Source organism: Mixophyes fleayi, unplaced genomic scaffold (assembly GCF_038048845.1).
Source record: "Mixophyes fleayi isolate aMixFle1 unplaced genomic scaffold, aMixFle1.hap1 Scaffold_65, whole genome shotgun sequence".
Lineage (NCBI taxonomy): Eukaryota > Metazoa > Chordata > Amphibia > Anura > Limnodynastidae > Mixophyes > Mixophyes fleayi.
Genome location: NW_027448355.1, coordinates 118,842 through 138,522, shown reverse-complemented (window position 1 = coordinate 138,522; position 19,681 = coordinate 118,842). Strand labels below are relative to the sequence as shown.

The window sequence follows — 19,681 nt, the reverse complement described above, 5'->3', positions numbered from 1 at the left end:
GTCGCCCACCGTGTGCTCTATGCGGTGCTCTCCTGTCGCCCACCGTGTGCTCTATGCGGGGCGCCCCTGTCGCCCACCGTGTGCTCTATGCGGGGCGCCCCTGTCGCCCACCGTGTGCTCTATGCGGGGCGCCCCTGTCGCCCACCGTGTGCTCTATGCGGGGCGCCCCTGTCGCCCACCGTGTGCTCTATGCGGGGCGCCCCTGTCGCCCACCGTGTGCTCTACGCGGGGCGCTCCTGTCGCCCACCGTGTGCTCTACGCGGGGCGCCCCTGTCGCCCACCGTGTGCTCTACGCGGGGCGCCCCTGTCGCCCACCGTGTGCCCTACGCGGGGCGCCCCTGTCGCCCACCGTGTGCTCTACGCGGGGCGCCCCTGTCGCCCACCGTGTGCTCTACGCGGGGCGCCCCTGTCGCCCACCGTGTGCTCTAGGCGGGCGCCCCTGATGCCCACAGTGGGGCCCTATGCAGAACTCTCCTCTGATCCACAGGGTGCTCGATGCAAAATGCCATAAACATGCAAACATAAATGTGATTAATAAATGTCACTTTTACATCAGATTTAATTTTACCTCGCGTGGTTATCATTACAAATGTGTTGGTTTATATAGACTTGTAACTTCCAGTCCCTCAAATCTGATTTTCTGTCTGGCGAGGCCTCCAGTTACTGTCCGTCAGTACAGAGAAATATTACATAAAATAAATGAATGCTCTCTATCTGTGTCACTGACAGCCTCGGCTGTAATTAGTGGAGCAGATCTCCGTTTAAAGTTCTCACGTGTCTCAGGTACAACTTTGAGACTAATACAAACCAGTAGCGCTCTATACATAGAACAAATCAGGGCTTCATGCAGCCTCTTGAGATATTTCAATTGGCTTCCATTGGGATAGTGTATTCATTACATTATTATTATTTTTTTAATTTATACAGTCAGATTTTGTTATCATTGAGGAGTGAACAGTGTTCTGTACAGATGCTCGGAGCCTCTTTCTTGGGGGATGTGTGAAACTACAGCTTTAAGTATTAATATTTATTTTACGTGTCTTTCAGGTTCCCTGTGTTGGAAGCAGAACGGGATTTCACGTCTTCATTTAGATATGGATCTTATGGGCTTGCTGGATGCTGCTCAGTATAATGGCTTTAGTGTTCTATAAATGGTAAGTTCTAGATAGAAAAGGGTGAAGGTCTGAGACCCAAACAGCCCCTGGCACCCAATTACCACTATTATAATCTGCCACATGGCATAATCTTATATATTCATCAGCAGAGAATCTTCTGATTATTGCTTTCAGAAATAAAGGAACCAAGTCTGATGCAAAATGTTTGCAGGTGTTTGTAGAATGAGGTGACCTCACATAGTAAAGTCCAACCTCATCTTTCCCCCAAAGTGGATATACCTGAAGATAAAAGGGCTTACAATGCCGACTAGCGGTGTGAGTGCCCCTAGTGGTGACCCTAGGCCACAACAGTAGACATATCAGCACCTGGGAGAGAACTGTGAACCCACATATTAGAAGTATGCGTTTGTTTAGAGATCCTGGGAGAAGTAGTCCAGGCTACAAAGTCACCAATCATGGGAGAGAATAAAAAATTAGTTTTAATGAACTAACAAATGAAATTTAATATAACATATTGTAGATTAACATTTTAGTCTGTTATTTTTTAATAATGTTTATGTTTAAAAAGGTGTATAAATCAATGGATAATACAGTGCACAGTGTAAGTAATGTGTCATTTGTTTCTTTGGAGAATACTTTGTACTTGAAGCCACAACACTTTATTTTCATTCCTTCGTGACATATATGTCTTGTTATTTCAATATTCACTTTTTCTAATCTGCGTCTCACTTGATATAACAGACATTTCTGGAGTAGATTCTATACATTATATAATGAGTTATTTTTCTCTTTAAGTGATCACGAGCTGCACATTGTACTTTAGACCTCATAGCCATGTGTGCTAATCCTTGCAGAATGTTGTGTCATATCGTCTACAGAGCTGCCAGTAATACAAGTAAAACTGGCAATATAGCGAAATATCATGTAACAAGTAATAGAGAGGGTGGCGTGAGGGGAAGAGAGGTCTCATTCAGCTGAAAGAGGAAAGCTATCTAAAAGTACACGGAAAGCTCTCGGGGTACAAGCTGCAGATTCTTCTGGATTCTGGAGGTATAGTGATAGAGCGCAGTGTATTGTACAGTCTGACAAGGGACAGGAGGACTGCGGGTATAGTGATAGAGCGCAGTGTATTGTACAGTCGGACAAGGGACAGGAAGTCTGTGGGTATAGTGATAGAGCGCAGTCTATTGTACAGTCTGACAAGGGACAGGAAGACTGCGGGTATAGTGATAGAGCGCAGTGTATTGTACAGTCGGACAAGGGACAGGAAGACTGCGGGTATAGTGATAGAGCGCAGTGTATTGTACAGTCGGACAAGGGACAGGAAGACTGCGGGTATAGTGATAGAGCGCAGTGTATTGTACAGTCGGACAAGGGACAGGAAGTCTGTGGGTATAGTGATAGAGCGCAGTGTATTGTACAGTCGGACAAGGGACAGGAAGACTGCGGGTATAGTGATAGAGCGCAGTGTATTGTACAGTCTGACAAGGGACAGGAAGTCTGTGGGTATAGTGATAGAGCGCAGTGTATTGTACAGTCTGACAAGGGACAGGAGGACTGCGGGTATAGTGATAGAGCGCAGTGTATTGTACAGTCTGACAAGGGACAGGAAGTCTGTGGGTATAGTGATAGAGCGCAGTCTATTGTACAGTCTGACAAGGGACAGGAAATCTGTGGGTATAGTGATAGAGCGCAGTGTATTGTACAGTCGGACAAGGAACAGGAAGACTGCGGGTATAGTGATAGAGCGCAGTGTATTGTACAGTCTGACAAGGGACAGGAAGACTGCGGGTATAGTTATAGAGCACAGTGTATTGTACAGTCGGACAAGGGACAGAAGGACTGCGGGTATAGTGATAGAGCGCAGTGTATTGTACAGTCTGACAAGGGACAGGAAGACTGCGGGTATAGTGATAGAGCGCAGTGTATTGTACAGTCGGACAAGGGACAGGAAGTCTGTGGGTATAGTGATAGAGCGCAGTGTATTGTACAGTCTGACAAGGGACAGGAGGACTGCGGGTATAGTGATAGAGCGCAGTGTATTGTACAGTCGGACAAGGGACAGGAAGACTGCGGGTATAGTGATAGAGCGCAGTGTATTGTACAGTCTGACAAGGGACAGGAAGACTGCGGGTATAGTGATAGAGCGCAGTGTATTGTACAGTCTGACAAGGGACAGGAAGTCTGTGGGTATAGTGATAGAGCGCAGTGTATTGTGCAGTCGGACAAGGGACAGGAAGACTGCGGGTATAGTGATAGAGCGCAGTGTATTGTACAGTCTGACAAGGGACAGGAAGACTGCGGGTATAGTGATAGAGCGCAGTGTATTGTGCAGTCGGACAAGGGACAGGAAGACTGCGGGTATAGTGATAGAGCGCAGTGTATTGTACAGTCGGACAAGGGACAGGAAGACTGCGGGTATAGTGATAGAGCGCAGTGTATTGTACAGTCTGACAAGGGACAGGAAGACTGCGGGTATAGTGATAGAGCGCAGTGTATTGTGCAGTCGGACAAGGGACAGGAAGACTGCGGGTATAGTGATAGAGCGCAGTGTATTGTACAGTCGGACAAGGGACAGGAAGACTGCGGGTATAGTGAAAGAGCGCAGTGTATTGTACAGTCTGATAAGGGACAGGAAGACTGCGGGTATAGTGATAGAGCGCAGTGTATTGTACAGTCTGACAAGGGACAGGAAGTCTGTGGGTATAGTGATAGAGCGCAGTGTATTGTACAGTCTGACAAGGGACAGGAGGACTGCGGGTATAGTGATAGAGCGCAGTGTATTGTACAGTCTGACAAGGGACAGGAAGTCTGTGGGTATAGTGATAGAGCGCAGTCTATTGTACAGTCTGACAAGGGACAGGAAGTCTGTGGGTATAGTGATAGAGCGCAGTGTATTGTACAGTCGGACAAGGAACAGGAAGACTGCGGGTATAGTGATAGAGCGCAGTGTATTGTACAGTCTGACAAGGGACAGGAAGACTGCGGGTATAGTTATAGAGCACAGTGTATTGTACAGTCGGACAAGGAACAGAAGGACTGCGGGTATAGTGATAGAGCGCAGTGTATTGTACAGTCTGACAAGGGACAGGAAGACTGCGGGTATAGTGATAGAGCGCAGTGTATTGTACAGTCGGACAAGGGACAGGAAGTCTGTGGGTATAGTGATAGAGCGCAGTGTATTGTACAGTCTGACAAGGGACAGGAAGACTGCGGGTATAGTGATAGAGCACAGTGTATTGTACAGTCGGACAAGGGACAGGAAGTCTGCGGGTATAGTGATAGAGCGCAGTGTATTGTACAGTCTGACAAGGGACAGGAGGACTGCGGGTATAGTGATAGAGCGCAGTGTATTGTACAGTCGGACAAGGGACAGGAAGACTGCGGGTATAGTGATAGAGCGCAGTGTATTGTACAGTCGGACAAGGGACAGGAAGACTGCGGGTATAGTGATAGAGCGCAGTGTATTGTACAGTCTGACAAGGGACAGGAAGACTGCGGGTATAGTGATAGAGCGCAGTGTATTGTACAGTCTGACAAGGGACAGGAAGACTGCGGGTATAGTGATAGAGCGCAGTGTATTGTACAGTCGGACAAGGAACAGGAAGACTGCGGGTATAGTGATAGAGCGCAGTGTATTGTACAGTCTGACAAGGGACAGGAAGACTGCGGGTATAGTTATAGAGCACAGTGTATTGTACAGTCGGACAAGGGACAGAAGGACTGCGGGTATAGTGATAGAGCGCAGTGTATTGTACAGTCTGACAAGGGACAGGTAGACTGCGGGTATAGTTATAGAGCGCAGTGTATTGTACAGTCTGACAAGGGACAGGAAGACTGTGGGTATAGCGATAGAGCGCAGTGTATTGTACAGTCGGACAAGGAACAGGAGGACTGCGGGTATAGCGATAAAACGCAGTGTATTGTACAGTCTGACAAGGAACAGGAAGACTGCGGGTATAGTGATAGAGCGCAGTGTATTGTACAGTCTGACAAGGGACAGGAAGACTGCGGGTATAGTGATAGAGCGCAGTGTATTGTGCAGTCGGACAAGGGACAGGAAGACTGCGGGTATAGTGATAGAGCGCAGTGTATTGTGCAGTCGGACAAGGGACAGGAAGACTGCGGGTATAGTGATAGAGCGCAGTGTATTGTGCAGTCGGACAAGGGACAAGAAGACTGCGGGTATAGTGATAGAGCGCAGTGTATTGTGCAGTCGGACAAGGGACAGGAAGACTGCGGGTATAATGCCTGTAATACTTGTGTTAGCCTTTTGGTCACTAGGCGAATAGAAATAAAGTGCTGGTTGTTTTTTTTTAGAGGTTGTGACCAAATACTTGTAGATATGTGCACTCCTCAATATCATCAACCCCCTAAAAGATTGTATAAAAAAAAGGATTATTCTTTATTATGAAGAGAGAAGCAGCAGAGTCATCTCTTTGGGTGTATTGGGAAACAGGTATTTTATGTAACTAATTATTTTGTGTTATTTAAATAGAAAAAGACACAAGCTTCCATCAGTATAATCAGTTTTATCATGTGTGCTAGTAGATTCACCCATTCTGTCGGTTTTATGTACTCCGTATTCACCAACATATACAGCACAGCTTCTTTATCTCTGCAGGATCTAGGACTACATGAAAGCATGAGGTCAGTGTCCATCATCGTTACGCTATGGTCTGCACTTGTGATTGGCTGCTGCTTGTCCGACATGAAGTCTGTGTCCCCGTCTATCATGGGAATGCAGAGTGTCAGTAACAATACCATTTATGGCATTGTGTTTGATGCGGGCAGCACTGGGACACGAATCCACATCTACACCTTCCAGCAGAGAGCAGCAGGTGAGCGCGTGTGGAGGCGGAAACTGACTCATGTGTCCTATTGAATGTCTGCTGGCTGCCGGGAAACGTAACGTTTAATGTTATCAACCAGTGGGCATTTAAATGTGTATTTATTGTTTGTTCACCTTAAACTATCTTCATCAATTAGCTTTAATCACTGCGAGTTGGGAACATTCAGGGTCTAAGAAGAAGCAGTAGAACTTGATACTGTTAATTAAACAATGTAAATATTCTCAAAAATATTTATTTGTATTAGTTTTAAAGTTTTGAATGGAGAACAGTTGTGAGAGGGTAATTGTGGTCATATTGTTTTCCTATGAGTTCATTTGATTCTGTCCCATGGAGCAGAGAGTATTCTGTCCCCAGTTTATCTCTGCATCTTTCCTTCCTGCAGGATTACCTCTAGAGCTGGACGGAGAAGTCTTTGAGTCCCTTAAGCCAGGACTATCTGCGTTTGCTGATCAGCCAGAGAAGGTGAGATGAAGACACTGTAATGGTGCTGCAGGTTTTGTTTGTGAATTCTATTCTTGGGGTTTAGAATGACATAACATTGTTCATCAACTTAATATCTACTGACCCATTGTGAACATTTATGAGAATTTTTTACAGAAAAGTTGCTATAACTTATATTATTGTTATAATTGGACACAACATGGTAATAAAACGAGACTAGGTATTACAGACAGAGAGGTAAGAGAGCCCTGCTCGCGAGCTTACAATCTATAGAACACTAGGGGTTTGATACACGAGGGTAAGTGCTACATATTGCATATTGGTTCTGCCAGATTGCAAAGGTAGAAAGTTCTTAGTGTGCTTTATGAGCACACAGCATTGTAGGGGGTCAGGTGTATAGAATTTAACACATGCAAGTCTTGTGTGAACTGTGCAGAGGGTGGTAATAGTGAAGTAAAGATATTTGATATAAGTTGAGGCATATTATAAGCTTGCCTGAAGAGGTGGGTTTTCAGAGAACCCTTGAAGGTTTGAAGACTAGAGGAAAGTCTTACTGTGCGAGGGAGGGAATTCCACAAAGTGGGTGCAGCCCGAAAAAAGTCCTGTAACCAGGAAAGGGAGGATGTGATGAGAGTGGAAGAGAGACGCAGATCTTGTGCAGAACGGAGGTGTTGAGTTGGGAGATATTTTGAGACAAGTGAATGTCGGTGCAATTTTGTTGATGGCCTAGTAGAAATATATTATATTGGATTTAAAAAACAGGAAATCAGTGTTGAGTGGAAAATCAATCTAGCCACTGCATGCAAAATAGATTGTAGGGGTGAGAGTCTGATTTGGGAAAGACCAGTAAGGATGGTATTACAATAGTCAATGTGGGAGATGATGAGTACTTAAATTAAAGTTTTGGCAGTGTCTTAATTGAGATACGTACAATAGGATTTATTGTCATGTTGTCAACAGAAATAGAAATGTCAGGAGGACATCCAAGATGAAATGGCAGACAGACCGTCAGCAACGCGAGACACAGATGGTGAAAGATCAGGGAAGGATAGATATAGAGATATTACTGAAATCCAAAGGAGGTTATTGGTTTTCCAAAAGAAGTGGTGTAGTTAGAGAAGAGCAAGGGCTCAGGACTGAGCCCTGTGGTCTCCAACTGATAGAAGAAGTGGAGCAGAGGTGGATCCTGAGAAACAAACACTAAAATAGCGATTAGAAAGGTAGGATAAGAACTATGTTATGACAGTCTCTTGAAGACCTAGGGATTGGAGAGTTTGTATGAGAAGAGAGTGGTCAATAGTGTCAAATGCAATGGAGAGTTCCAGGAGAATTAGAAGAGAGTAATGACCTTTATCAGTGATCAAATCGCTGACGACCTTAGTCGGGGCAGTTTCTGTGGAATGTTGGAAATGAAAGCCTGACTCGAGGATCCATTAGTTTGTATGAGAAAACAAAACGTGTGAGGCTAGTGTAGGTGATTCTCTCAAGAAACTTGGAGGGGCACGGCAGCTGAGAGGTGAGATGGTAATTTGAGACAGAGTTTGGGTCCGAACTTTGTTTTTCAGAATAGTGGCGTGCTTGAACAATGACTGAAAGAGACCAGTAGAGAGAGGTTACAGATTTTAGTTAAGGTTGGGATGAGTATAGGAGATAGTAATCTACCGATTTGTGAAAGGTGGTAGAGTAGGAAGATAAGAAGAGAAGATACTGCATCTTCATTTGTGGGATCAAATGAAGAGAAGGTGCCACAGGGTGCCAGGAAGGAATGGAACTCATTGCTTGTCAAGGAAGATGATACCATTTCCTGTCTGATCTTATTAATTTTGTCCTTGAAATAGGAAGCAAGATCCTGGGCACTGATAGTAGGAGGGTTTGGGCAGGGAGGGATGAGAAGAGATTTACATGTATTAAAAAGGCATTTGGCGTTAGAGGCCGGAGCGGAGATGAGAAATTGAAAGTATATTTGTTTAGCAGTGTCCAGAGGAGTGATACCAGTATAAGTGAGGAAATCATTAGACGTACAAGATCTGCAGCAATGATGTTCTGCTTTGTGTGAAAGGTGTTGTGTTTCTTCAGCGTGCCACAGCCGACATCGAAGTGGACATATAGTGTGAAGAGTAACTCATAGCAACCAGATATGAGCGCTAATTTTCTAAAATTTACAAGTAGAATGGCGAAATCTGATTGGTTGCTATGAGTACCAGCACATTTCCCTGGATCCAGTTTTTCATTATTTTATAACATTATGCAAAGTATTAAAAAGTCTTGAACTAGGTGTAGAGCTGATGTTTCGTAGTCATTGTGAATAAATCTGCTGTACTGTTATTATGCACATATAGTACTGCTCTGTCCAACACCCTCATCTCAATCATTTATACTGGAAAACATATAACAAAAAATGCAGTAAAAGTAATAAATAATAATAATGGACACTTCCGCTCTATATTGCTTATATAATTATATATGTACTTGGACATTACTATCATTAGAATTTCTTATTCTCTCACATACGAGTCTGGACCACTACACTATGTGTAATAAGTCGTCTATTACTGGTGAGATCATTCACAGCCCTGTAACTCGGCCAACGCCAGACCATCTGCCTTCCCAGTTCCAAAGGGAACCCTGATGTGCCCAGGCAACATTATTATTATTGTACTTTACACACACATCTTCATGCCCAAATGTTTCTTATCGGACCACTCCTACTACAGATTGTCTTAAATGAAAGCGCTATTGACACAGCCATATATGTATAATGTATGTGTGAAGGACGACTCCAGCTTATGTTTGTGTCCGAGGGTGAGATCTGACCTATGTGACCGGTTACCTGTGATTTTCCCCAGGGTGCAGACACAGTACGTTCATTACTCCGCCTGGCGCAGGATTATATTCCTTCCTCACACTGGAAGAAAACGCCTCTAGTACTAAAAGCAACTGCTGGGCTGCGACTGCTCCCTGAACACCAGGCTGAAGCTCTGCTCTTTGAAGTGAGGAGGAAACAGAGGAACCCTCTGAAATTAGGGGTACACAGTTGAAAGTGCCCTGAAGTTAGGGTACATGGAAGAAGGCTCTGCAATTTAGGGTACACTTAGGGGACACGAGAGAGTCCCTGCAGTTAGGGGGACACAGATGGCTAGTGGAGGGTATATTATAGGGGTCAGCAGGATAGGATGTATAATATAGTGGTGGATAACCAAGAGGACCTTAGTGCAGATAAATATTTAATGGTGGAAATTATTATGTGTGTGTAATGGATGGAGCATTTTGTGGTAATAGGTGTATAACCAGGAAGTGGTTCTGTGGGCTGGTTTGTGTAACAGGATTTATATGAGGGAGGGGATGTTCTGCGGGGAGCAGTGTGTGATGGAGGAGATGTTCTGCGGGGAGCAGTGTGTGATGGAGGGGATGTTCTGCGGGGAGCAGTGTGTGATGGAGGGGATGTTCTGCGGGGAGCAGTGTGTGATGAAGGAGATGTTCTAAGGGGAGCAGTGTGTGATGCAGGAGATGTTCTGCAGGGAGCGGTGTGTGATGCAGGAGATGTTCTGCAGGGAGCGGTGTGTGATGAAGGAGATGTTCTAAGGGGAGCGGTGTGTGATGAAAGAGATGTTCTGCGGGGAACGGTGTGTGATGAAGGGGATGTTCTGCGGGGAGCAGTGTGTGATGAAGGAGATGTTCTGCGGGGAGCTGTGTGTGATGGAGGGGATGTTCTGCGGGGAGCAGTGTGTGATGGAGGGGATGTTCTGCGGGGAGCAGTGTGTGATGGAGGGGATGTTCTGCGGGGAGCAGTGTGTGATGAAGGAGATGTTCTGCGGGGAGCAGTGTGTGATGAAGGAGATGTTCTGCGGGGAGCAGTGTGTGATGAAGGAGATGTTCTGCGGGGAGCAGTGTGTGATGAAGGAGATGTTCTGCGGGGAGCAGTGTGTGATGAAGGAGATGTTCTGCGGGGAGCAGTGTGTGATGGAGGGGATGTTCTGCGGGGAGCAGTGTGTGATGGAGGGGATGTTCTGCGGGGAGCAGTGTGTGATGGAGGGGATGTTCTGCGGGGAGCAGTGTGTGATGGAGGGGATGTTCTGCGGGGAGCAGTGTGTGATGGAGGGGATGTTCTGCGGGGAAGCAGTGTGTGATGGAGGGGATGTTCTGCGGGGAGCAGTGTGTGATGGAGGAGATGTTCTGCGGGGAGCAGTGTGTGATGGAGGAGATGTTCTGCGCGGAGCAGTGTGTGATGAAGGAGATGTTCTGCGGGGAGCAGTGTGTGATGAAGGAGATGTTCTGCGGGGAGCAGTGTGTGATGAAGGAGATGTTCTGCGGGGAGCAGTGTGTGATGAAGGAGATGTTCTGCGGGGAGCAGTGTGTGATGAAGGAGATGTTCTGCGGGGAGCAGTGTGTGATGAAGGAGATGTTCTGCGGGGAGCAGTGTGTGATGGAGGGGATGTTCTCTAGGGTGCGGTGTGTGATGAAGGGGATGTTCTGCGGGGAGCAGTGTGTGATGAAGGGGATGTTCTCTAGGGTGCGGTGTGTGATGGAGGGGATGTTCTCTAGGGTGCGGTGTGTGATGAAGGGGATGTTCTGCGGGGAGCAGTGTGTGATGAAGGGGATGTTCTCTAGGGTGCGGTGTGTGATGGAGGGGATGTTCTCTAGGGTGCGGTGTGTGATGGAGGGGATTGTCTGCGGGGAGCAGTGTGTGATGAAGGGGATGTTCTGTTGGGAGCAGTGTGTGATGGAGGGGATGTTCTCTAGGGTGCGGTGTGTGATGGAGGGATGTTCTCTAGGGTGCGGTGTGTGATGGAGGGGATTGTCTGCGGGGAGCAGTGTGTGATGGAGGGATGTTCTGTTGGGAGCAGTGTGTGATGGAGGGGATGTTCTCTAGTGTGCGGTGTACGCTAGAGGTTTTGTTCTGAGAAGGGTTACGTATTGGAATTGATGTTCTACAGGGAAATTTGTGTACTAGAGGTGATGTTGTGTTTGTGTGTGTTTCTGTGTGGGGGTGGGGATTGTTTACCGGAGCGGATGTCCTAGAGGGAGGATTGTGTACCGGAGAGGATGTCCTAGAGGGAGGATTGTGTAGCGGAGGGGATGTCCTAGAGGAGGTTTGTGTAGCGGAGGGGATGTCCTAGAGGGAGGATTGTGTACCGGAGCGAATGTCCTAGAGGGAGGATTGTGTAGCGGAGGGGATGTCCTAGAGGAGGATTGTGTAGCGGAGGGGATGTCCTAGAGGGAGGATTGTGTAGCGGAGGGGATGTCCTAGAGGGAGGATTGTGTAGCGGAGGGGATGTCCTAGAGGGAGGATTGTGTAGCGGAGGGGATGTCCTAGAGGGAGGATTGTGTAGCGGAGGGGATGTCCTAGAGGGAGGATTGTGTAGCGGAGGGGATGTCCTAGAGGGAGGATTGTGTAGCGGAGGGGATGTCCTAGAGGGAGGATTGTGTAGCGGAGGGGATGTCCTAGAGGGAGGATTGTGTAGCGGAGGGGATGTCCTAGAGGAGGATTGTGTAGCGGAGGGGATGTCCTAGAGGGAGGATTGTGTAGCGGAGGGGATGTCCTAGAGGGAGGATTGTGTAGCGGAGGGATGTCCTAGAGGGAGGATTGTGTAGCGGAGGGGATGTCCTAGAGGGAGGATTGTGTAGCGGAGGGGATGTCTTAGAGGGAGGATTGTGTAGCGGAGGGGATGTCCTAGAGGGAGGATTGTGTAGCGGAGGGGATGTCGGAGTGGGAGTTGGATAGGAGTTTTTTGTCAGGGTCATGGATGGGTCTCTAATTGTTCTTTAGGTGAAGAAAGTCTTCCATTCATCTCCGTTCCTGGTCCAGAAAACAGTGTCAGCATCATGGATGGAACAGATGAAGGTCAGAGTATTTTATTGCATGTTTATTTTGTGTTTAATGATCAGTAATAATCTCAATTACATAAATTAAAGCCACATAGCAGTCTCTATATGTATGTTTAGTGTAGCCCCTCTCTATACGCGTAATAGGATAGTCCCCCTTTATACGCGTGATTGGTTAGTCCCTCTCTATGCGCTGATTGCTTAGTCCAGGGTTTCCCAAACCCAGTCCTCAGGGCTCCCTAACAGTGCAGGTTTTCCATATCTCCTTGCTGGAGCACAGGTGTATTCATTACTGACTGACACATTGTAACAGATCCACAGGTGGTCCTAATTATGTCACATGTGATCCGGAAAACCTGCACTGTTAGGGAGCCCTGAGGACTGGGTTTGGGAAACCCTGGCTTAGTCCCACACCGTGCGCGTGATTGGTGTAGCCCCCCTCTGTGCGCGTGATTAGAGCGCCTTCCCCTTCCCCCGTGTATGCATGTTTGACAGAATAGACCTCCTACGCCACGGTGTTCATGCTGTTGGGAACCCGCTGGGCTTGCCTTCCCGCCATCCCCTTTCTTTATCCCTACGCGTGACTGGAGCAGGCCGCCCCCCACTGTGTACGTGTGGCTGGAGCAGAACCCTGTGTACGCGTGACTGGAGCAGGCCCCCCCCCCCCGTGTACGCGTGACTGGAGCAGAACCCCCCCCCCCCCCATGTACGTGCGACTGGTGTAGGCGCCTCCCCCCCGTGTACGCGCGACTGGAGCAGGCCCCCCCCCCCCCTCCCCCCGTGTACGCGTGACTGGAGCAGAACCCCCCCCCCCCCATGTACGTGCGACTGGAGCACGCCCCCCCCTCCCCAACTCCACGTGTACGCACGGACTGGTGCAGGCAACTATATACAGAGGTGCACTGTGCCCGTAATTAAAATATCTACCATAAGTCATTCCTATGTGATCCAGCCACAACGTGATTAGTGCAGCCCCCTCTGTGTACATGTGGTTAGAGCAGCACTGTATACATGTGCTGAACAATTGCGCCTGCTAGTGTCTAATCCAGGTCTGTCCAACCTGCGGCCCTCCAGTTGTTGTGAAACTACAAGTCCCAGCATGCCCTTCCAGGTATCAACTGGTTGTCTACCAGCAAAGCATGCTGGGACTTATAGTTTCACAACACCTGGAGGGCCGCAGGTTGGACAGGCCTGGTCTAATCCTTTAAAGCAGGCCTGTCCAACCTGCGGCCCTCCAGGTGTTGTGAAATTACAAGCCCCAGCATGCTTTGCCAGTAGATAACCTGTTGATAGCTGGAAGGGCATGCTGGGACTTGTAGTTTCACAACATCTGGAGGGCCGCAGGTTGGACAGGCCTGCTTTAAAGCAACTCTTGTAACACATTATAATGGCCCATTTAACCTTTGAAAAACCTCAGTTACTTATTCATAATTAAGACCAATGTCTGCCTAGTGTTCCTTATACTTGTCTCATCCTGATCTAACATTGTGATTTTTCTTCATAGGAATCTTAGCCTGGATCACAGTTAACTTCCTGACAGGTAAGTAAGAGATGGCTTCATTAATGCAGTTGGTGCTCAGTGAAGCAACACACGTATACTGCAAATACTGTTCCTGATGATGTGTAGGGTCTTCTCTTCCTCTCTCTTCTCTATCTTCTCTCTTCTCTCCTCTCTCTCTCTGTCTCTCTCTCTCTCGTCTCTTGTCTCTCTCTCTCGTCTCTCTTGTCTCTCTCTCCTCTCTCTCTTGTCTCTCTCTCTTGTCTCTCTCTCTCTTGTCTCTCTCTCTCTCTTGTCTCTCTCTCTCTCCTCTCTCTCTCTCCCTCTCTCCCCCCCCCCTCTCTTCCCCCCCCCTCTCTTCTCTCTATCCTCTCCCTCTCCTCTTCTCTCTTCTCTCTCTCCCCTCTCTTCTTTCTCTCACCTCTTCTTTCTCTCCTCTCTTCTTCTCTCCTCTCTCCTCCTCTCTCTCCTCTCTCCCCCTCTCCCCCCTCTCCCCCCTCTCCCCCCTCTCCCCCCTCTCCCCCCTCTCTCCCCTCTCCCCCCTCTCCCCCCTCTCCCCCTCTCCCCCCTCTCCCCCCTCTCCCCCTCTCCCCCCTCTCTCCCCTCTCTCGCCCTCTCTCCCTCTCTCCCCTCTCTATCTCCCTTCCTCTCTCTTCTCTTCTCTCTCCCCTCTCTATCCTCTCCCCTCTCTTCTCTCTATCCTCTCCCCTCTCTTCTCTCTATCCTCTCTCCTCTCTATCCTCTCCCCTCTCTTCTCTCTATCCTCTCCCCTCTCTTCTCTCTATCCTCTCCCCTCTCTTCTCTCTATCCTCTCCCCTCTCTTCTCTCTATCCTCTCCCCTCTCTTCTCTCTATCCTCTCCCCTCTCTTCTCTCTATCCTCTCCCCTCTCTTCTCTCTATCCTCTCCCCTCTCTTCTCTCTATCCTCTCCCCTCTCTTCTCTCTATCCTCTCCCCTCTCTTCTCTCTATCCTCTCCCCTCTCTTCTCTCTATCCTCTCCCCTCTCTTCTCTCTATCCTCTCTTCTCTCTATCCTCTCCCCTCTCTATCCTCCCCTCTCTTCTCTCTATCCTCTCCCCTCTCTTCTCTCTATCCTCTCCCCTCTCTTCTCTCTCTATCCTCTCCCCTCTCTTCTCTCTCTATCCTCTCCCCTCTCTTTCCTCCCCTCTCTTCTCTCTCTATCCTTTCCCTCTCTTCTCTCTATCCTCTCCCCTCTCTATCCTCTCCCCTCTCTTCTCTCTATCCTCTCCCCTCTCTATCCTCTCCCCTCTCTCTATCCTCTCCCCTCTCTTCTCTCTCTATCCTCTCCCCTCTCTTCTCTCTCTATCCTCTCCCCTCTCTTCTCTCTCTATCCTCTCCCCTCTCTTCTCTCTCTATCCTCTCCCCTCTCTATCCTCTCCCCTCTCTTCTCTCTCTATCCTCTCCCCTCTCTTCTCTCTCTATCCTCTCCCCTCTCTATCCTCTCCCCTCTCTTCCCTCTCTATCCTCTCCCCTCTCTTCTCTCTCTATCCTCTCCCCTCTCTTCTCTCTCTATCCTCTCCCCTCTCTTCTCTCTCTATCCTCTCCCCTCTCTTCTCTCTCTATCCTCTCCCCTCTCTTCTCTCTCTATCCTCTCCCCTCTCTTCTCTCTCTATCCTCTCCCCTCTCTCTATCCTCTCCCCTCTCTTCTCTCTCTATCCTCTCCCCTCTCTTCTCTCTCTATCCTCTCCCCTCTCTTCTCTCTCTATCCTCTCCCCTCTCTTCTCTCTCTATCCTCTCCCCTCTCTTCTCTCTCTATCCTCTCCCCTCTCTTTCCTCTCCTCTCTCTATCCTCTCCCCTCTCTTTCCTCTCCCCTCTCTTTCCTCTCCCCTCTCTTTCCTCTCCCCTCTCTTTCCTCTCCCCTCTCTTTCCTCTCCCCTCTCTTCTCTCTCTATCCTCTCCCCTCTCTATCCTCTCCCCTCTCTATCCTCTCCCCTCTCTCTATCCTCTCCCCTCTCTCTATCCTCTCCCCTCTCTCTATCCTCTCCCCTCTCTCTATCCTCTCCCCTCTCTCTATCCTCTCTTCTCTCTATCCTCTCCTCTCTCTCTTCTCTTCTCTCTATCCTCTCCCCTCTCTTCTCTCTATCCTCTCCCCTCTCTTCTCTCTATCCTCTCTCCTCTCTTCTCTCTTCTCTCTATCCTCTCCCCTCTCTTCTCTCTATCCTCTCCCCTCTCTTCTCTCTATCCTCCCCTCTCTTCTCTCTATCCTCTCCCCTCTCTTCTCTCTATCCTCTCCCCTCTCTTCTCTCTATCCTCTCCCCTCTCTTCTCTCTATCCTCTCCCCTCTCTTCTCTCTCCTCTCCCCTCTCTTCTCTCTATCCTCTCCCCTCTCTTCTCTCTATCCTCTCCCCTCTCTTCTCTCTATCCTCTCTTCTCTCTTCTCTCTATCCTCTCTCCTCTCTTCTCTCTTCTCTCTATCCTCTCCCCTCTCTATCCTCCCCTCTCTTCTCTCTATCCTCTCCCCTCTCTTCTCTCTATCCTCTCCCCTCTCTTCTCTCTATCCTCTCCCCTCTCTTCTCTCTATCCTCTCCCCTCTCTTCTCTCTATCCTCTCCCCTCTCTTCTCTCTATCCTCTCCCCTCTCTTCTCTCTATCCTCTCCCCTCTCTTCTCTCTATCCTCTCTTCTCTCTATCCTCTCTTCTCTCTATCCTCTCCCCTCTCTTCTCTCTATCCTCTCCCCTCTCTTCTCTCTATCCTCTCCCCTCTCTTCTCTCTATCCTCTCCCCTCTCTCTCTCTTCTCCTCTAGTTTCTTTTTAGTAAAAATTATATTACTATTTTAGTAGCAGTATTTTTTTATTTTAGCCGGATCATTTTGTCATTTTACTATGTTTTAGAAATATGATGGATTCTGTATTTTGTAACAGTTAAAATTGAATTTCTCAGTTTGAAGCCCGACAAGCTGGGGTCTTTCTGTTTTTATAATTTTTTCTACTTTAATGATTTAAGTTCCAAGAGGATTGGTTTTTTTTTGTGCAATTTGTTTTTATTGAAATATTTAAGAGAATACAAACAGCACATCTGGTTATTGTTCTCTAAGTCAGTTGCACAGTCGGGTAATTGTCTGTGCTGTAGATTAGTCGTACAATCTAGTTATTGTGTTGCGGTAGTAAAGGACACCCACAGTGTTTACACAACATTTCGGTTTTTAAAGCGGCAATGCAGGGACCCATGTAAGTATTACCTTTACGTTAGGGGTTAGACTTAGTCTGCAGGTTAGGGTTAGGTTGCGGGTTACGGTTAGCAATACATGGTCCGTGCATTGCCGCTTTAAAAAAATAATAATCCAAGTCGCGGTTGGAAGAGATCGTATTTGGAAGTGTCGCCCTTTCCGCACATCGGATCTGCCCTTTGTCTGTTTACAGCTAAGTAGGTCTTTCTTACATGACGCTCTGTTCTGTATCCTAATTATTATGTAGGTGAAAACACTGTCGTTGTTTACATCACCGTTAATTTGTACTACACCCATTGTGTTGTAGGTCAGTCGACCAGTCCAGTAATTGTGTTGTAGGTCAGTCGACCAGTCCAGTAATTGTGTTGTAGGTCAGTCGGACAATCTAGTTATTGTGCTGTACTGTAGGTCAGTCAAGCAGTTGTGTGTTGTTTTTTTTTCTCTAAATGGGTCATACTGTTGGGGAACTGACTGTGTTGTAGGTCGGTTACACGGAGATCACAGTGTGGGGACTCTGGATTTGGGTGGAGGCTCCACGCAGATCACCTTCCTGCCTCTGTCTAAGGTAAACAATGTCCTGAGCTCATCTTGTTTCTCATACTGTATGTTGCTGTATGTGATATCTTCATCTCTGTCTTTACTGCTTCTTGGTGTTTCCAGGCGACATTGGATCAGACACCACGGGACTTTCTGGCTTCCTTTGAGCTCTTTAACAGCACATACCGTTTGTACACACACAGGTATGTGCGTGTAATCCGAGGAGATCATTACAGGCAGTCCGTGTGTGTTCTGTAGTTAATATCAGATGGAATTGTGTGTTTTGCAGTTATCTGGGTCTTGGGCTGAAGGAAGCTCGTCTGGCTGTGCTAAGAGCGTCTGCAGGTAAAACTCTGTATTGTATATTTTCCTGAAATGTCACATAACTACGGCATATCTATAGTGCCCCCTGTTTTACAATGTGTAGATATTGACACAAACTCTTACATAAATTCAATCAAAGCAAGATTTGTAAAGTTACAAAGAGTGCAGAACTGTGTGTACTCAATGAGGAATACAACAATCTTTTGGTCTCACGTGACCACCTGCTGATATCACAAATAACAAGAAATCAAGTCAACAAATAAGTGCAACAAAAATAGTGTTCACAATCTTCTTAGTATTAGTCCAGGAATTTTGAAGTCATCTCAATATATTAAATGTATTTAGCATTTGTAGTGTCTTCACAGGGGAATACTTTGTACAAAAGGAAGTTACAGGTAGTTGGGAGTGCAACAATAAAGGTGTGGAGGGTCCTCGTGTCACCACTTGGACCCCCTGCTGTGAATAAACACCGGGAAAAGCTCTATGCACTAAGAAAGGTTAATTCATTGATTGGCTTATGATCAGTAACCTATATGTAACAGGTTTTGGTGAGCTTCTGCATTTACCACCATCTCTGGTTTGCTATAATCTAACCAAAACAAGACCTGGGGGTAAATGTATTAAGTTCCGATTTCTGCAAGTCGCCAAATTTTCGGGCGACTTGCAGAAATCTAAACTTAATACATTTACCCCCTAGACTGAGCAACCAATGTGTGTCAGAGCGTGGCGATGGAGCAATGGCTCTATGTTGAAGTGGTCTAGTTTCTACCAATCACATTCTGACACTGGGCCACCCAGCTCTCCTTTCTCCCTTAGTGAGCTTATGACAAAGGGCTACATAGACCTTGACTCACTCTCATCGCCCGTAAATATGCTACGATTACATCATAACAAATGTCAACCTGAAAATTCTTGAATCACAGGTGACGTTTAACGCTCATTATCATCCTGTCTGAGGGACAAGTTTCTCCGCTTATCTCATCATCTCACCCTACAACCTGTTCCCTCAACCCTATTCCCTCCCAAATTCTCCGCTCCCTCTCCTCCACCTCTATCTCACCTCTTCAACCTGTCTCTCTCCACTGGCACATTTCCATCCTCCTTTAAACATGCGCTCATCTCACCAATTCTAAAGGAACCATCTCTCGTTCAGCCTCTTTCTCCACCTACAGCCCTATTTCTTTCCTCCCCTTTACCTCCAAACTACTTGAGCAATTAGTGTACAGACGCTGTCTCACTTTCTCTCGTCTCATTCCACTCTAGACTCTCTGCAGTCAGGCTTCTGCCCCCAACATTCCACTGAAACTGCTCTCACAAAAGTGATCAATGATCTACTTACTGCAAAGTCTGAGGGTCATTTCTCCATACTCATTATCCTGGACCTCTCTGCCGCTTTTGATACTGTTGATCACCCTCTTCTCCTACACACCCTTGACCTTTGTGACATAGTTCCTTAGTGTTTCTACCTCTGGCACATCCTCCCCTCCACTCCCACTATCTGTTGGGGTCCCCCCACAAGCCTCTGTTCTTGGCCCTTTATTTTTTTCATTACACACCTCTTCTCTTTGGACACCAATTCCCTCATTCGGCTTCCAATACCACCTTTACGCTGATGACACCCAAATCTATATCTCTTCCCCTGACCTCTCTCCTTCTGTACTATCTCGGGTAAACAACTGTCTTTCTGTTATCTCCACATGGATATCCCTGCGCTACCTAAAACTCAACATGTCCAAAACAAAGCTTATTATCTTCCCTCCTACCAGAGTCACCACTGGCTCTCAAATCTTCCTCATTGTCAATAACACCACAAATTCCTCAGTCTTCCAAGCCTGCTGCCTTGGTGTCAATGCTTGACTACACCCTTTGCTTTATTCCTCATATCCAGACTCTCCCAGTCCTG

The 19,681-nt window shown here is 47.4% G+C and overlaps 1 protein-coding gene across 1 annotated transcript in view; it reads left to right on the top strand.

Moving 5' to 3' along the window:
- ENTPD5 (ectonucleoside triphosphate diphosphohydrolase 5 (inactive)) overlaps positions 1 to 19,681 on the top strand; it is a 30,370-nt gene that overhangs the window by 6,559 nt on the left and 4,130 nt on the right. The window contains 10 exon segments of the mRNA XM_075194600.1: positions 1,048 to 1,154; positions 5,740 to 5,956; positions 6,351 to 6,430; positions 9,256 to 9,399; positions 12,177 to 12,216; positions 12,219 to 12,251; positions 13,737 to 13,772; positions 17,400 to 17,482; positions 17,578 to 17,657; positions 17,744 to 17,799. Of these exon segments, the coding sequence (XP_075050701.1) occupies positions 1,152 to 1,154; positions 5,740 to 5,956; positions 6,351 to 6,430; positions 9,256 to 9,399; positions 12,177 to 12,216; positions 12,219 to 12,251; positions 13,737 to 13,772; positions 17,400 to 17,482; positions 17,578 to 17,657; positions 17,744 to 17,799 (772 nt within the window). The 5' untranslated portion in view covers positions 1,048 to 1,151.